Here is a 12,187-nt window from a genome sequence, read left to right on the forward strand (position 1 = left end):
AAGAAAGAAAGAAAAAGAAAAAAGAAAAAGAAAGAAAGAAAGAAAGAAGGAAGGAAACTGCTGTGATGAACGTAAAATATGACCTTTCCTTCTTAAAAGTTTGTGCTGTCCGTCTTGTTTAGCACCAGCGCTGCTCACCCTTTCCCTTCAAGACGCTTCGGAGTTGTTAAGCATCTAAGGGTGATAATTTGACTTTCAGCTAAACCGGAGGGCTGCAGCAGACAGCAGTAGGTGGTGATGTAATAGGTACCAACGCACATGGATATATAAATATCGTGGCTAGGGCTAAAGCGCTATGGCTGAGCAGCTATAGAAGAAGATCAGCACTTCAGACAAGACTCCTGGAGTTGAGATCAAGTTCAGAAGCTCTTGCTCCCGGGATTTCCTCTCCATGCTGCCAGCCCAGGGAAACCGCAGATCCTCGGGGGACTGACCACTAAGCTCCCTCCTTCCCCCCCGCTTGTTTTTTTTTTTCTTTAATTTTTTTTTTTTTTCTGTTTGGCTTTTTGTCGCTTTTCTTTTTCTCCTTTTTTTTTTATTTTTTTTTTTTTTTTTTTTTCTTTTTCCTCCCACCCTCCCAGTCTTCGACCTCAGCATAAAGTGGTGGGGGGGCGGGTGCGAGGCAGGGGAGAGGTGGCGAGCGCGCATTTTCGGAGCGACCCCCTTAAGCCGGGATGCCTCTCCCCGCGGCGCTGCTGCTGCCGGCGCTGCTCCTGGGGCTGCTGTGGCCAGGGGCGGTGCGTGGCCGGTCGCCCCCGGGTCGCCTCCCCGCCGGGCCCCGCCAGCGCCGCTGGGACGCGGCTCTTTTCGCCCGCTCCGTCGCTCGCCTCCCGGCCGAGCGCCGCGATGCCGCCCGCGACGGCGACTACCTCCTGGGCATCAAACGCCTCCGCCGCCTCTACTGCAACGTGGGCATCGGCTTCCACATCCAGGTCCTCCCCGACGGCCGGATCGATGGGATTCACAGCGAGAATCGATACAGTAAGACGGCGGTGCCGCCCGCGGACGGGGCAGGTGAGGCGCCCCCGCGACCGCGGATCTGCCCGGAGGGCAGATCCGCGGTCGCGGGGGCGTCTCACCTGCCCCGGGGAGTGGTTTGTCCCCCAAAGGAGGGTGGGTTGCCTGGCAGAGTTCCCTAAAAAGTCCTGCCGGCGCTGCGTCTCCCCCGAGGGCGGCGGGGAGCGCGGGGAAGCGGCTGAGCCCATCGGGCGCTTCGGGTTGAGGTGGGGGGGACCCGTCGGTGCTGCATCAGGTGCCGCGGGGTTGCCTCCGCATCTGGAGGGGGTGCCGCGGGCCGCCCACTCCGAGCGAGCCCGGCTCTGCCCCAAAAACTTGGAAAAGCATCTGCTGGGGGCTTAACCCCGTGGCTCTGATAGCCAACTGAAACAATAAGGTGCGGGAGGGGAGGGGGGGGGGGGGATGTAAGCTGCGTGATGACAAATGTTTCATTTTGCCCCGAGCGCACGCTCTGGCTTATTTTAACCTTGTCTACACGAGAGAATGCCTGGGGGGCAAATTAAAAATAGATACTTGGCTAAAAGAAGAGAGGTCCCAGCGTGGGGCATAGGGTAGCACGTGGAGCACATGAGGCTGGGGTTCTGTGGCCACCCACGGCAGGGCTGGGGCGTGGGGATCCACACCCACGCTGGGGACGGGCGAGTGGTGCTGCCTGTGGGTGAGTGCAGCGCTGTCACCCCACACTCCAGGGCGTCCCCCTTTGTCCCCCTGATTCCTGTGTCTCCTCTGTAGGTCTGCTGGAAATTTCTCCCGTGGAAAGAGGAGTGGTGAGCATATTTGGTGTTAGGAGCGGACTCTTCGTGGCCATGAATAGCAAAGGCAAACTCTATGGATCTGTAAGTAGCCACCGAGTGTGCGCCTGGGGAGGGGACTGTTGTCAGCTGGGGTGACACGTGTGCATGGTGCTAAAAGCTGCCCAAGCCCCATCCTTGCCTCTCCTGGGTCAGGCAATGCAGAGCAGCCCTTGCTGCCCTGCCAACAGAAGGCGTCCTGCCCACTTGTGCTGCTTGCTGAGGTTTTGAAGTGAAACCCTCTCTTTTGCCTGACACTTCTTTGGTTCTCACACAAAAACTGCAGTCACCCAACTATGATTACCCATCTTGCCTACCACACAGACCAACAGAGTAGCCATTTGTGTGGCAAGACCACAAGCTAGCCTCAGGCCATCTGTTTCTGGTAAGTACAAACAGCCTGAGGCAGGTTGGGCAATCGCTTACTCCATCTCTCAGAGGGCACTTGGACTTGTGATAAGCCAGGCCCTCACAAGTGACCCTTTCTGATGTGATGAATCAGTGACTGTCACATACCTATTGATCACTCTTTGCTGATGCTTGTGAAGAGAGAGTCTGTTCCCATGACAGTTCACCATCCTTGGGGTTTGATCTTGATTTATAAGAAGGAAGATCTATTAGGAGACAACACAGATCTTTCTTTACATTGAATCTTTGGAAAAGATAGAGACTTCTTATAAAATATACTTGAGGTGGACAGGGCATATCTTTGTCCATACTGAACTTTCCTTCTGCTTTTGAGTTCACCTCTGTGTAAGTTACTGTGATCAGCATAATTTCAAACTCGAGTTCCTGGGTCTCCTTCCTTACTCATGAATTTTCTATGTCGTGTTTCCAAACTATTTTTTGGAGGAGCTTGTGCTGAGGAAAAGCCAGACTGTGTCAGTGGTAACTAGGGCATTTTCACATGAAGACATGAAGCATCCAGAATTCTTTCCCAGGGCATCAGTCCTGTTACAGAGGATTTTAACTTACTTAAAAGCCAGGCAGAATCAGCCACCAAAGTGCCAGAACTTCTGTTGCATCATTTCTTAGGGATACTGCTGCTTTGGTGTCCTGGATAAAGAAATCTCCAGTCCTGTGTTCAGCTTGGCAGGCTGAGACCTCTTTTGCAAATCCCTTGGCTTTTGCCCAGTAGTAAGAGATGAGTTCATTTGTTCCTTTCCAGATAACACACTTGTAACACCTGTCCCCCTTTGTACTCGCTTGCAAACGAAACCTCATCACTGAAAGGTTGGTGTTGCAGCTCTGTTTTCCTGAGCCATTAACTCAAGTTGCCCAAACCCTTCCTTCGATTTTAAACTGTAAGAAGCAGAAAATACTGTCCATGCTGAGCGTCTTTAAAATGCCTCTTTTCTCCTCAAGCAACATGAGAAAGTGCTGGTCTAATTCAGACTTTTCTGAAGCCTCTCTGGCAATTTACTGCTGGTGGGACAACCACTGAGCAGTTAGATGAGCAGTGCTGCAGAACTGAGCTTGGGCCTTACCCACCTCAGCTCTGTTAACCCCTGTCCCTCCCAGGGACAGGACTCCTGCTGTCCTTCCCAGCTTCAGGTGTACGTGCCTGGCCTGGGCACAGCATCCCTAATGATCCTCTGATTCCTGAGCCCTGTTTGAAGCTTCAGACACCACTTCAAAAGGTTACTAAGAAGGGGGGACTCACCTGCAGATATCCCCACAACACACCTCCTACACCTGGTAGCAAGAATATTTCCACACCTGATGTTTAAAATTCCTTCCCTCTCATTCTTTCCTTTTCATTTCAGACCCATTTCAATGATGAGTGCAAATTCAAAGAGATTCTCCTGCCAAACAACTACAATGCCTACGAATCCAGGATTTATCCCGGGATGTACATAGCCCTGAGCAAAAATGGAAGAACAAAGAAAGGCAATAAAGTATCTCCCACAATGACAGTGACACATTTTCTTCCTAGAATCTGAGACATCTCCCTTCAGACCTACCTCAGCACAGGGGAAGACGCAGAACACATTTGGGGAAAAGAAACATGGTGCACTTTTACTGGAGAGTTTTATGCAAGAGTAGGTGTAAGATATTTAAGTTAATTATTTAAATCTGTATATATTGTCACAAAATTTATTTATAGCTCCGATTTTTTTTTTAAATTTCTGAAAGCAAAACAAACCTCCAACCCAAGGTCTTTTTCATTTCACGGTGCAACTAGTAGAAGACTTCCGCTTTGTGGTTTATTTAATTCGTTTCTAAGTTATCACAGGTGTGCTGCTACTCCGTGTCCTAAGCCAGGTGACATCCAATTCCTCTCCCTTCCAACGTTTTGCACTGTTTGTGTGTTGTAGGTGTCTGCTGTCGTACACGTGTTTGTGTGTTTGTTTGTTTGTTTGTTTGTTGCGGTGGCTTTGTTCTCCTCTGCGTGCTTTCCAAACCTCCCCCGTGACTCCCAGAGAAGCTCTCGGCCTCCGAGAAGGAGTGGGATGCCAGTGTGGAGCCACATACAATGCCTGAGCTCCTTTGTGCCGCGTTGCTATTTAATTGGAGCGGGATCGGTTTACCCCGGTGCGGAGAGCGCGGGGCCGGAGAGCCGCCCCACAAATCTGTTTTTAGATCTGCCAGCGCTGAACTCTGAACTTTCCTGCAGTCCCTCTTCTCAGTGGAGAGGCTCAAGCACCTCTGGCAGCTCGGCAGGATTGGGGCTGGGTTTGTCTATTTAGACAAACCACCTTTTTTGGCCCTTAGTGACACAACTGCTTGGCATAAGGCTAAAAAATAACGTGTCTGTCCCTCCCCCCCCCAAATTCACTGTGGAACTACAGTGAACCGGTTTAACTTCATTCAAATCGAATTCAGAGACTACCTTCATTTTTCAAAGTTTGGGGAACTCTGTAATACTCGTAAGTTTTTAGAAGGCAAGAGCATTTGCTGGTTTCTAGTGAGCACGAGCTCCACAGAGAGAATTTAGATTGATTACAAGGAACTGAGGTTGGTTTGTACTATTTATTATTTTTGCTGCAGTATTTGGAAGGAGAAATATGCTGCTTTTTTTTTTTTTTTTTGCTGTCTCATTCCCTGATGAAGTTGATTAATTTCTACCTCACTAACTCCCAAAGCCAGTCTCCTAACAAATTCTGCACAGAGGGAAGGTACCCACTTTCCTGCTTGGGCTCACAGTTCTGGAGGAGGGCCTGGGGGAACAATCGTAATCCCAAATCTCTCTTTTTTTCCATATGTAGCCAAAAGTATTCAGGATAGAGTTGGTTGCATCCTATTTGAGCCTTGTCACGTTTGAGCTATCTTTACCCAGTGGTTTACTTTTAGTAAGGATAATCATGGTGAAAATATTTGCAGACAGCTGTCAGGCTGCAGTACTGTATCGTCATCAAGTAACCCTATATTTCTCTTTATATATTTTTCAAGTGTAACTCGTGTCTCTAACGTGATGAAGGAAAAGGCAGGTTTCATTACGGGGGAATCACTGAAAGGATTCATTTGTCTTTTTTGTTCTTTTTTTTTTTTTTTCTGCTTTATAAGATACTTCATCTTTGGGGCATCGCAAAGTTAAGTGGGAACCAGGACTAACCACAATGTTTGATGACTTAGAGGATGTTTACAGATCATCTTCCCATCTAAACTAATTATTTCTGACTACACACAAATTTGAGTTCAGCTTTTTATTTTTCTTTTTCCTCTTTACATTCCTGCACAAAAGCCTTTGTTCCTTTGTAATGGTATAGACCTGCCTGTATCCTCTGCTTACACATGACCTTGAAGACAAACTCTTCTCACCAAAGTTCAGTAAGATCAGAGCAGACCAGGACCAGACCTTAAGGCAGATGCTGTCCGAGCAAAAATAATTAAGAAAAAAGGAAGCCAAATCAAGGCAGAGGAAATGTCATGCCTAAGGATTTATTTTTACCTGTAAATTGGGGGATTTCTGTACTTTCTATGTTTTCTATATGTGAGCAATCGTTGTGTAATTATCACCACTACCTCTGACAACTGATGATTTTGTTCCAGCTTTCAGATAGCAAAATCAGACCACAAAGATTCTCTCTGGGAAATGGTTCTTCTTTGTCACTTTCCACTTTGTCACTTCATTAAATCCACAACCAACGGCCTCACACAAGATATGCTCAGAGGTAGTTGTTGTAACTTTTAGATATTGTGATAAAACCTCGATGACGATGTTTCATGGTATGAGCTTTTCACCATTTACCAGAATCTGTCTGTAGTTTTATACAGGTGCTGTTCAAGACTGTGGTGTATGTGCTGTGCACACTTAAATGCGTAATAAATGATAAACGTTTACAATGCATGACACCCTGGTGTTGATTTTAGCTCTTTATAAGGGAACGTGTCCTGCAATGAAAGACAGAAAAAAAAAAAATGCTATTTCCCTTTCCCAAAGCCTAGGGAGTCTTTGTGCCTTTGCCAGCTACTTCACGACTGACAGCCTGGATTTCTTACTCAGCTAAAGTTCCCCCTGCCAGAGCTGGAAATGGTCCAGGAAAGCCCAGCTCCACGGGCTCAGTGACAGATATGCACACTTGCATCTGCCACATGCTGCTGTCCTGACTTGTATTATTTCCCTGGTTATTCATGATGGCAGCTTCTCCTGCAGCATCTAAAATTAACGGTCAGAGGCACAAATCAGCCTTGGGGTTTGTGTTGCTGGCTGTTAACACTACAGGCAAACCTGACTGCCTGGTTTAGGCTTTAATGAGTGCTGCTGGCCCTCCGTGGAGTGTGACCACACTGATGCAAGAGACTGTAGGATCACCTGTTTGGTTCGAGAGAGGCTCTTTTTGCAATTAGTGATTACCCCTAATACAGGTGGAAATATGAAGTGCTGTGTAGCACACCACGGGGGCAAGATCAGGAAAAATTTCAGCACTGAAAGAGTGATTAAAGCTCCACAGGGAAGTGGTGGAGTCGCTGTCCCTGAAAGCGTTCAGAAAAATGAGTGGATGTGGCACTTTGTGACATGGTTTAGTGGGCATGGTGGTGTCTGGTCAAAGGGTGGACTTAATGATCTTGGAGGTCTTTTCCAACTGTAATGATCCTGTGATTCTTTGGCACGACTTTTATTGATAAATACTCACACGTGCACTTGTACACACGTGCACACACTGTGCCCAATCCCTGTGCTTTCAGTTCTACCCCTTTCCTAGGATTAGGGAGGGGGCACTTAATAGGAATGACAATATTCAGGTCTGATTTTCCACACCTTGACAGCAAAGGAAGTTTTTCCAGCTAAGTAAGGGCCATACAAAACAAAAATCCAGACCCCAAAATAGAGGCTTCTCCACTTAATTTTCCACTGAGTGATGCTCTTTTTTTCTATTCCTAGAAAAGGGAAGGCGATAGATGAGCTGGGAATGTCCAAGTGCCCTCACTCTAAACAAGGACAATTTCTCTCTAAAGTTGTATAGGCTCTATAAATATGTAGCACAGGTGGAGTTTTTATAACTGCACAAGTATAGCTGCAGCATATTTAATGCTGCTATGAATAGAGCCAGAATAAATAGGCATGCAGACATAATAATTTTTCATAATTAACTTCTTTTGTTTACAATGTTGTAAAAAGAACAAACAAATTTATCACTGCCGGGACTTCCAAAATTATAACAAGAAGCTGTCGCCTGGGATGAAAATTTATTTCAGCCTCGGGGAAACATGCAATTATAATTTCAAGATTGGAGATAAATCCTCAGGCTTGGCTTTTAGGAAGGTGAGATTTCAGAGCAGTAGCTTTGCAGGTTTGTAGGACCAAGAAGAGCACTGGTGCTGCACATGGGGTCCTACCCACAGAAAAATATAAAGGCCTCTCTCCACCACAGATGGAGCAGCTTGAGATGTCCCAGGGGACTATAGAGAAACTTTCCTCCCCTGACATCACCCGTTTTTTTGCTTCATTGCTAAGTCAACTTTCATAGAATCACAGAATGGTTTGGGTTGGAAGGGGTCTTAAAGTCCATTTAGTTCCAACCTCCCTGCCATGGGCAGGGGCACTTTCCACTAGACCAGGCTGCTCAAAGCCACATCCAACCTAGCTTTTTGAACACTTCCAGGGATGAGCTTTCCTTACATTGCCTTTTGAGGTAGTAAAATAAATCTGTTAAAGGTGAAACTTAATTTTAACCCTCCAAAAAAGGGTCTCTGATAGCTCACCTGGGTCAGCATTTCTGAACCAGGAGCATTGCCGTGCTCCAGCCATGCCCGGTGTTCCTGCCATCTACCAAACATTCTTTACACAACCAAAAACCTTCCCTAAGGATGGAAAGGTTCTGCAAGCCAGGCACGTTTTCCTCCACCCAGGGATGATCCAGCCAGTGGTATAACTAGGGGAGGGGCAGTGCCAGCCTGGCCCTGCACCGTGCCCTTGTTTGCCGGGGGAAGGACGGAGCGAGAAGGCTCCGAGCCCCATCCCTCCTTTGCAGGCTTGCATGTTTTTAAGTGATCCGTGCTTAACATTTTCTGACTCATCTGTGACATCTCCCAAGTTGTCTGTGTCTAATCTGTGCTAATAAAAATCAGCATGACAAAACACTGCCCCGTATATAAATAGCCGCAGGTTTCAGAGCGGTCACCGGGTTTATAGGGCCAGATTCGGTTGTTCACACTTTGCCACTTGGTTTCCACCACAGCCTGTTAACTGACCATGCAAGTGGCCAATTAAAGACAGTCTGTTAAGGGCTGGGGAGGCTTTTGATAATGACTAGCAACCACTGCAGCGTGGAAGTTAAAAGGAATTCCCTGGAACACCGCAGCTCCCTTTATATGACACAAAGAAGCGGTGTTTGGCAAACGCAGAGGAAAACAGATTTTTAACATGGAAAACCAAACCAATGAGAAGAACGCCACAAAACAAACCCCACCCCTGTTGTCCTTCCACTAAATAATCTAAAAATGGGTGGGATAGTGCAAGATTGTAGCACCAAGCTGCTTTCAGCCAATACAACCTGCAAAAGGGGGGAACAGCACAGTCTCAGCTTCCTGCGCCCAAGTCACGATTTACAGACTTCAGGCAGGAAATATTGCCCTAAACTGCTTGGTTTAAAAATTGATTACTTAAAAATATCACCCAAGAAATGTCTACAGCCAGTCTCTTCAGGCAAACAATTGCTTAATATAAATATATGCTAAATATCTTTTCTTTTATCATAAGTTTCAAGGCCAGGTTGGACAGGGTTTGGAGCAATCTGAGGTAGTGGAAGGTGTCCCTGCCCATGGCAGAGGAGTTGGAACCAGATAAGCTTTAAGGTTCATTCCACCCCAAACCATTCTATGATTCTGTATTAAAAAGAAACTGATTTGTTCTGTCTGTAGAACACATTGATTGTTTAATAATTTCTAAGACTCTTTATAGATGCTTACAAATTTATAAAATTCAAACAAATGTTTCTGAAAATCAGGGATGGTTGTTTTTACCTTTTTGCAAGCATGCCAAAAAACGGTGCATGCCCTTTTGGGCACGGTACTAGCAGATAGGTCTTCTCCATGCTAAAGACACACTGAATTCTGAGAACCACTTCTCAGCAAAATCTAATAGTGCTGATGGACCTGCAACCTGAACAGTCCTGTACTGGGAGTGAAGCAAGTGAGTAAAATGAAGGCAGAACTCAATAAAAGGTTCCCTCTGTGATTTGCTACAGAGACAGAAATTAGATAGTGAATGGATTGTTTTTGAGGAGAAAATAGTTCAGTGCCCTGCTGCAGAATCAGATGTTGGTGTCACCTCTGCCAACAGGGCAGATGTCAGTGACATGGTGCAATAAGTGGTCATCGAATCATAGAATCATGGAATGGTTTGGGTTGGAAGGGACCTTAAAGATCATTTGGTTCCAACCCCCTGCCATGGGCAGGGACACCTTCCACTATCCCAGGTTGCTCCAAGCCTCATCCAACCTGGCCTTGGACACTTCCAGGGATGGGGCAGCCACAGCTTCTCTGGGCAACCTGTGCCAGGGCCTCCTCACCCTCACAGGGAAGAATTTCTTCCCAATATCTAATCTAAACCTGCCCTCTTTCCATTTAAACCATTCCCCCTGGCCCTATGCATCTCCCTGTCCAAGTCCCTCTCTCCTGTAGTGCCTCAAAGTACTGGAAGGAGCTCTCAGGTCTCCCTGGAGGCTTTTTTTCCTCCAGGCTGAACAACCCCAAGGTCCAGCCCTTCCCTCCTTAATACCCACCAAGACACTATGAAGTGTGGTGAAGATGATGAGCCCCCAAAACATCCCTCAGCTGCAGCTGTGTGGTGGATAAAAATGCCAGGTAATGACAAGCACTCTGAAATACCATGACAGGAAGCTTTGAACCTGGGCAGTTTACATTAATTCAACTTTTTGACACTAATATCTCTGTGCTTTAGCTCCTTGTTTTCAAGTTGTTATAAACAGTGTTCAAAATATATCCATTAATATATTCAAAATTTGTGAGACAGGGATTCTGAGTTTGTGAGAATGTATGAAACCAAATATCTCATTTACTGAATACCCTCTGTACTGGGCACAGAAAGGGGCAGGACTCCTGACAAAAAAAGGTGGTTCATGACCAGATTTTAGCTACAAAGATAGGTTTAATTCAGTTTTTCTTAAATTCTGAGTGTTGGGTTGACCTTGGGTACCTTCTAGTGTCACTCTGTGTGTGTACATGCAATTACATTTTATTACTAATCATAGTATTTTATTGTGGGTAAATATAGAACTACTCATTCCCTGTAACTCCTCAGGCTGTGTTGACCTTCGCTATCGTTCATTCACACTACTTCTTATAGGTTAAAGAAAGTGATTTAGTGATGTTTGTACCAATTAACATATTCCAGATTCAAATTGGTTGCTAATCAGGTTACCTCTGAAGTACAAATCAGATCTTTATCAGCTTAAAGGTGTTTGGCAAGTGTCAAAGCCACTTGGTAAAACTTGGTGGTTTCTGGGGAGCTACTATTTACATACATTTTCATTATCTCCGCAGCTACATCTGTTTGCTTCCAGTGCCTTCAAGAAAGGTGTTTGTAGTGCTGGCTGGGGCCAATACAGCTGTTTAATGTCACTGAGGTGCTTGGGAGAAGAAAGGGAGTCCCACCTGCAGGATGAGCATCCCTTAGGGACGAGACAGACCCCAATCTCGTGGGGATCTTGTTAAAGAAGTTCAGAAGAAATGTCCAGCCGTGCACCCCTGGCTGCCCAGCAGGCTTGAGAGCTCATCCACGAGGAACATTTTGGAGCTTTCGCTGGACAAACCTCTTACAAGCTCTTTCTCTTGGCCAGGTGGGAAGTGGGTCCCCGTTCTGATCCCTGCCCAGGGAGGGGGTTGCCCAGGCTGGCTCACAGCAGCTCGTGGCCCAGCAGTGCAGGGGGATGGGTGCCCTACACAGGGCTCCTGCCTCACCAAGCCAAGGATGCTCCAGTGCCTCCCCATCAGCACTGAAACACAGCACCAGAGTGACTGTTGCTCATCTGCGAGCCCCGTCCTGGTCCTCCAGCGGGGCAATCAGTGGGCACCGTCTGGGGGTGAGCACCACTGCTCTGCCAGGCCTGGGCACCCCTCTGCTCTCCCTCCTGGAGGGACATCACTCTACTCCGACCGGCAGAGCGGCTCCTTATTACCCGGTGAGGGAAGGGCGCGTTACAGCCCCGCAGCGCTCGCCTTCCATCCCGCATCCCGCTCCGAGGAGCCCCGATGCCGCTGCGGGCAGGAGCCGCTCCGCGAGGAGCTGGTTGCACATTAACTCGGGCAGTTAGCTCACTATCTCACCTGTGCGCTCTCACTCTGGAGCCAGAGTGCCTTTGTGCCGGCGCCTTTCCTGCCAGCGAGCTCTGAGATAAGCGGGCTGATCCCTCCGGGCACGAGCGCTGGATCCCGGAGGTTACTGCCGAGCGACGACCCCGGGATCGGCCGTGCCTGCACGGATAGGCAAGGAACGACCTGCCAACAGCCTTAACTTCGGCTGCTGTTTATTACACCTTTTCCACAGCCCCAGAGGAAAATTACCGCGGTTGCTTTTCCCCCGTGGTTTTGACCTTCCTCCTCTGCCAGGGCAGGGTGACTGGCACTGCCTTTCCCCACAAGCCCTGGCCTGTGCCCAGCTTCCTCCTCAAAGGCTTCTGTCCAGAAATATCCCCCATCCAAGCCAGCACCCTTCTTTCTTCCACATCATCCTGTCGTGACACATTTTCATGCTCCTCTTTTGGTTTTCTACCACCTTTTCTGACGTTTTTCTGGCAGTGTTACCTTCGATCACCCTCCCTTTCTCTCCCACTTTTTCTACTCTTTTCTTCCTCTCCCACTTTTTATACCCTTTTTCTTTCCCTTGAGGTCTTTCAACAGATTTTTATTCTGCTGGCCTTATGCATCGCGTTAAGGCCAAAAACACTCCAGGTTTAACCAAGGCCTGAGCCTGC

General features: G+C 47.5%; 1 protein-coding gene across 1 annotated transcript; it reads left to right on the forward strand.

The window, feature by feature from the left end:
* The first annotated feature begins 674 nt into the window (after window positions 1-674).
* Window positions 675-3,751, forward strand: FGF4 (fibroblast growth factor 4). Its single transcript, XM_032691519.1, has 3 exons — window positions 675-981; window positions 1,750-1,853; window positions 3,575-3,751. The coding sequence occupies exons 1-3, from the start codon at window positions 675-677 to the stop codon at window positions 3,749-3,751; spliced, it is 588 nt and encodes a 195-aa protein (XP_032547410.1).
* Window positions 3,752-12,187: the final 8,436 nt, after the last annotated feature.

Source organism: Chiroxiphia lanceolata, chromosome 6 (assembly GCF_009829145.1).
Source record: "Chiroxiphia lanceolata isolate bChiLan1 chromosome 6, bChiLan1.pri, whole genome shotgun sequence".
Taxonomy (NCBI): Eukaryota; Metazoa; Chordata; class Aves; order Passeriformes; family Pipridae; genus Chiroxiphia; species Chiroxiphia lanceolata.

Excerpts from the sequence above, each read along its gene's own strand:
- FGF4 (XM_032691519.1), top strand. The coding sequence starts at position 675 with ATGCCTCTCCCCGCGGCGCTGCTGCTGCCGGCGCTGCTCCTGGGGCTG. Across the intron at positions 982-1,749 it reads TCACAGCGAGAATCGATACA|GTCTGCTGGAAATTTCTCCC; the intron begins GTAAGACGGCGG and ends TCTCCTCTGTAG. Across the intron at positions 1,854-3,574 it reads AAGGCAAACTCTATGGATCT|ACCCATTTCAATGATGAGTG; the intron begins GTAAGTAGCCAC and ends TTTTCATTTCAG.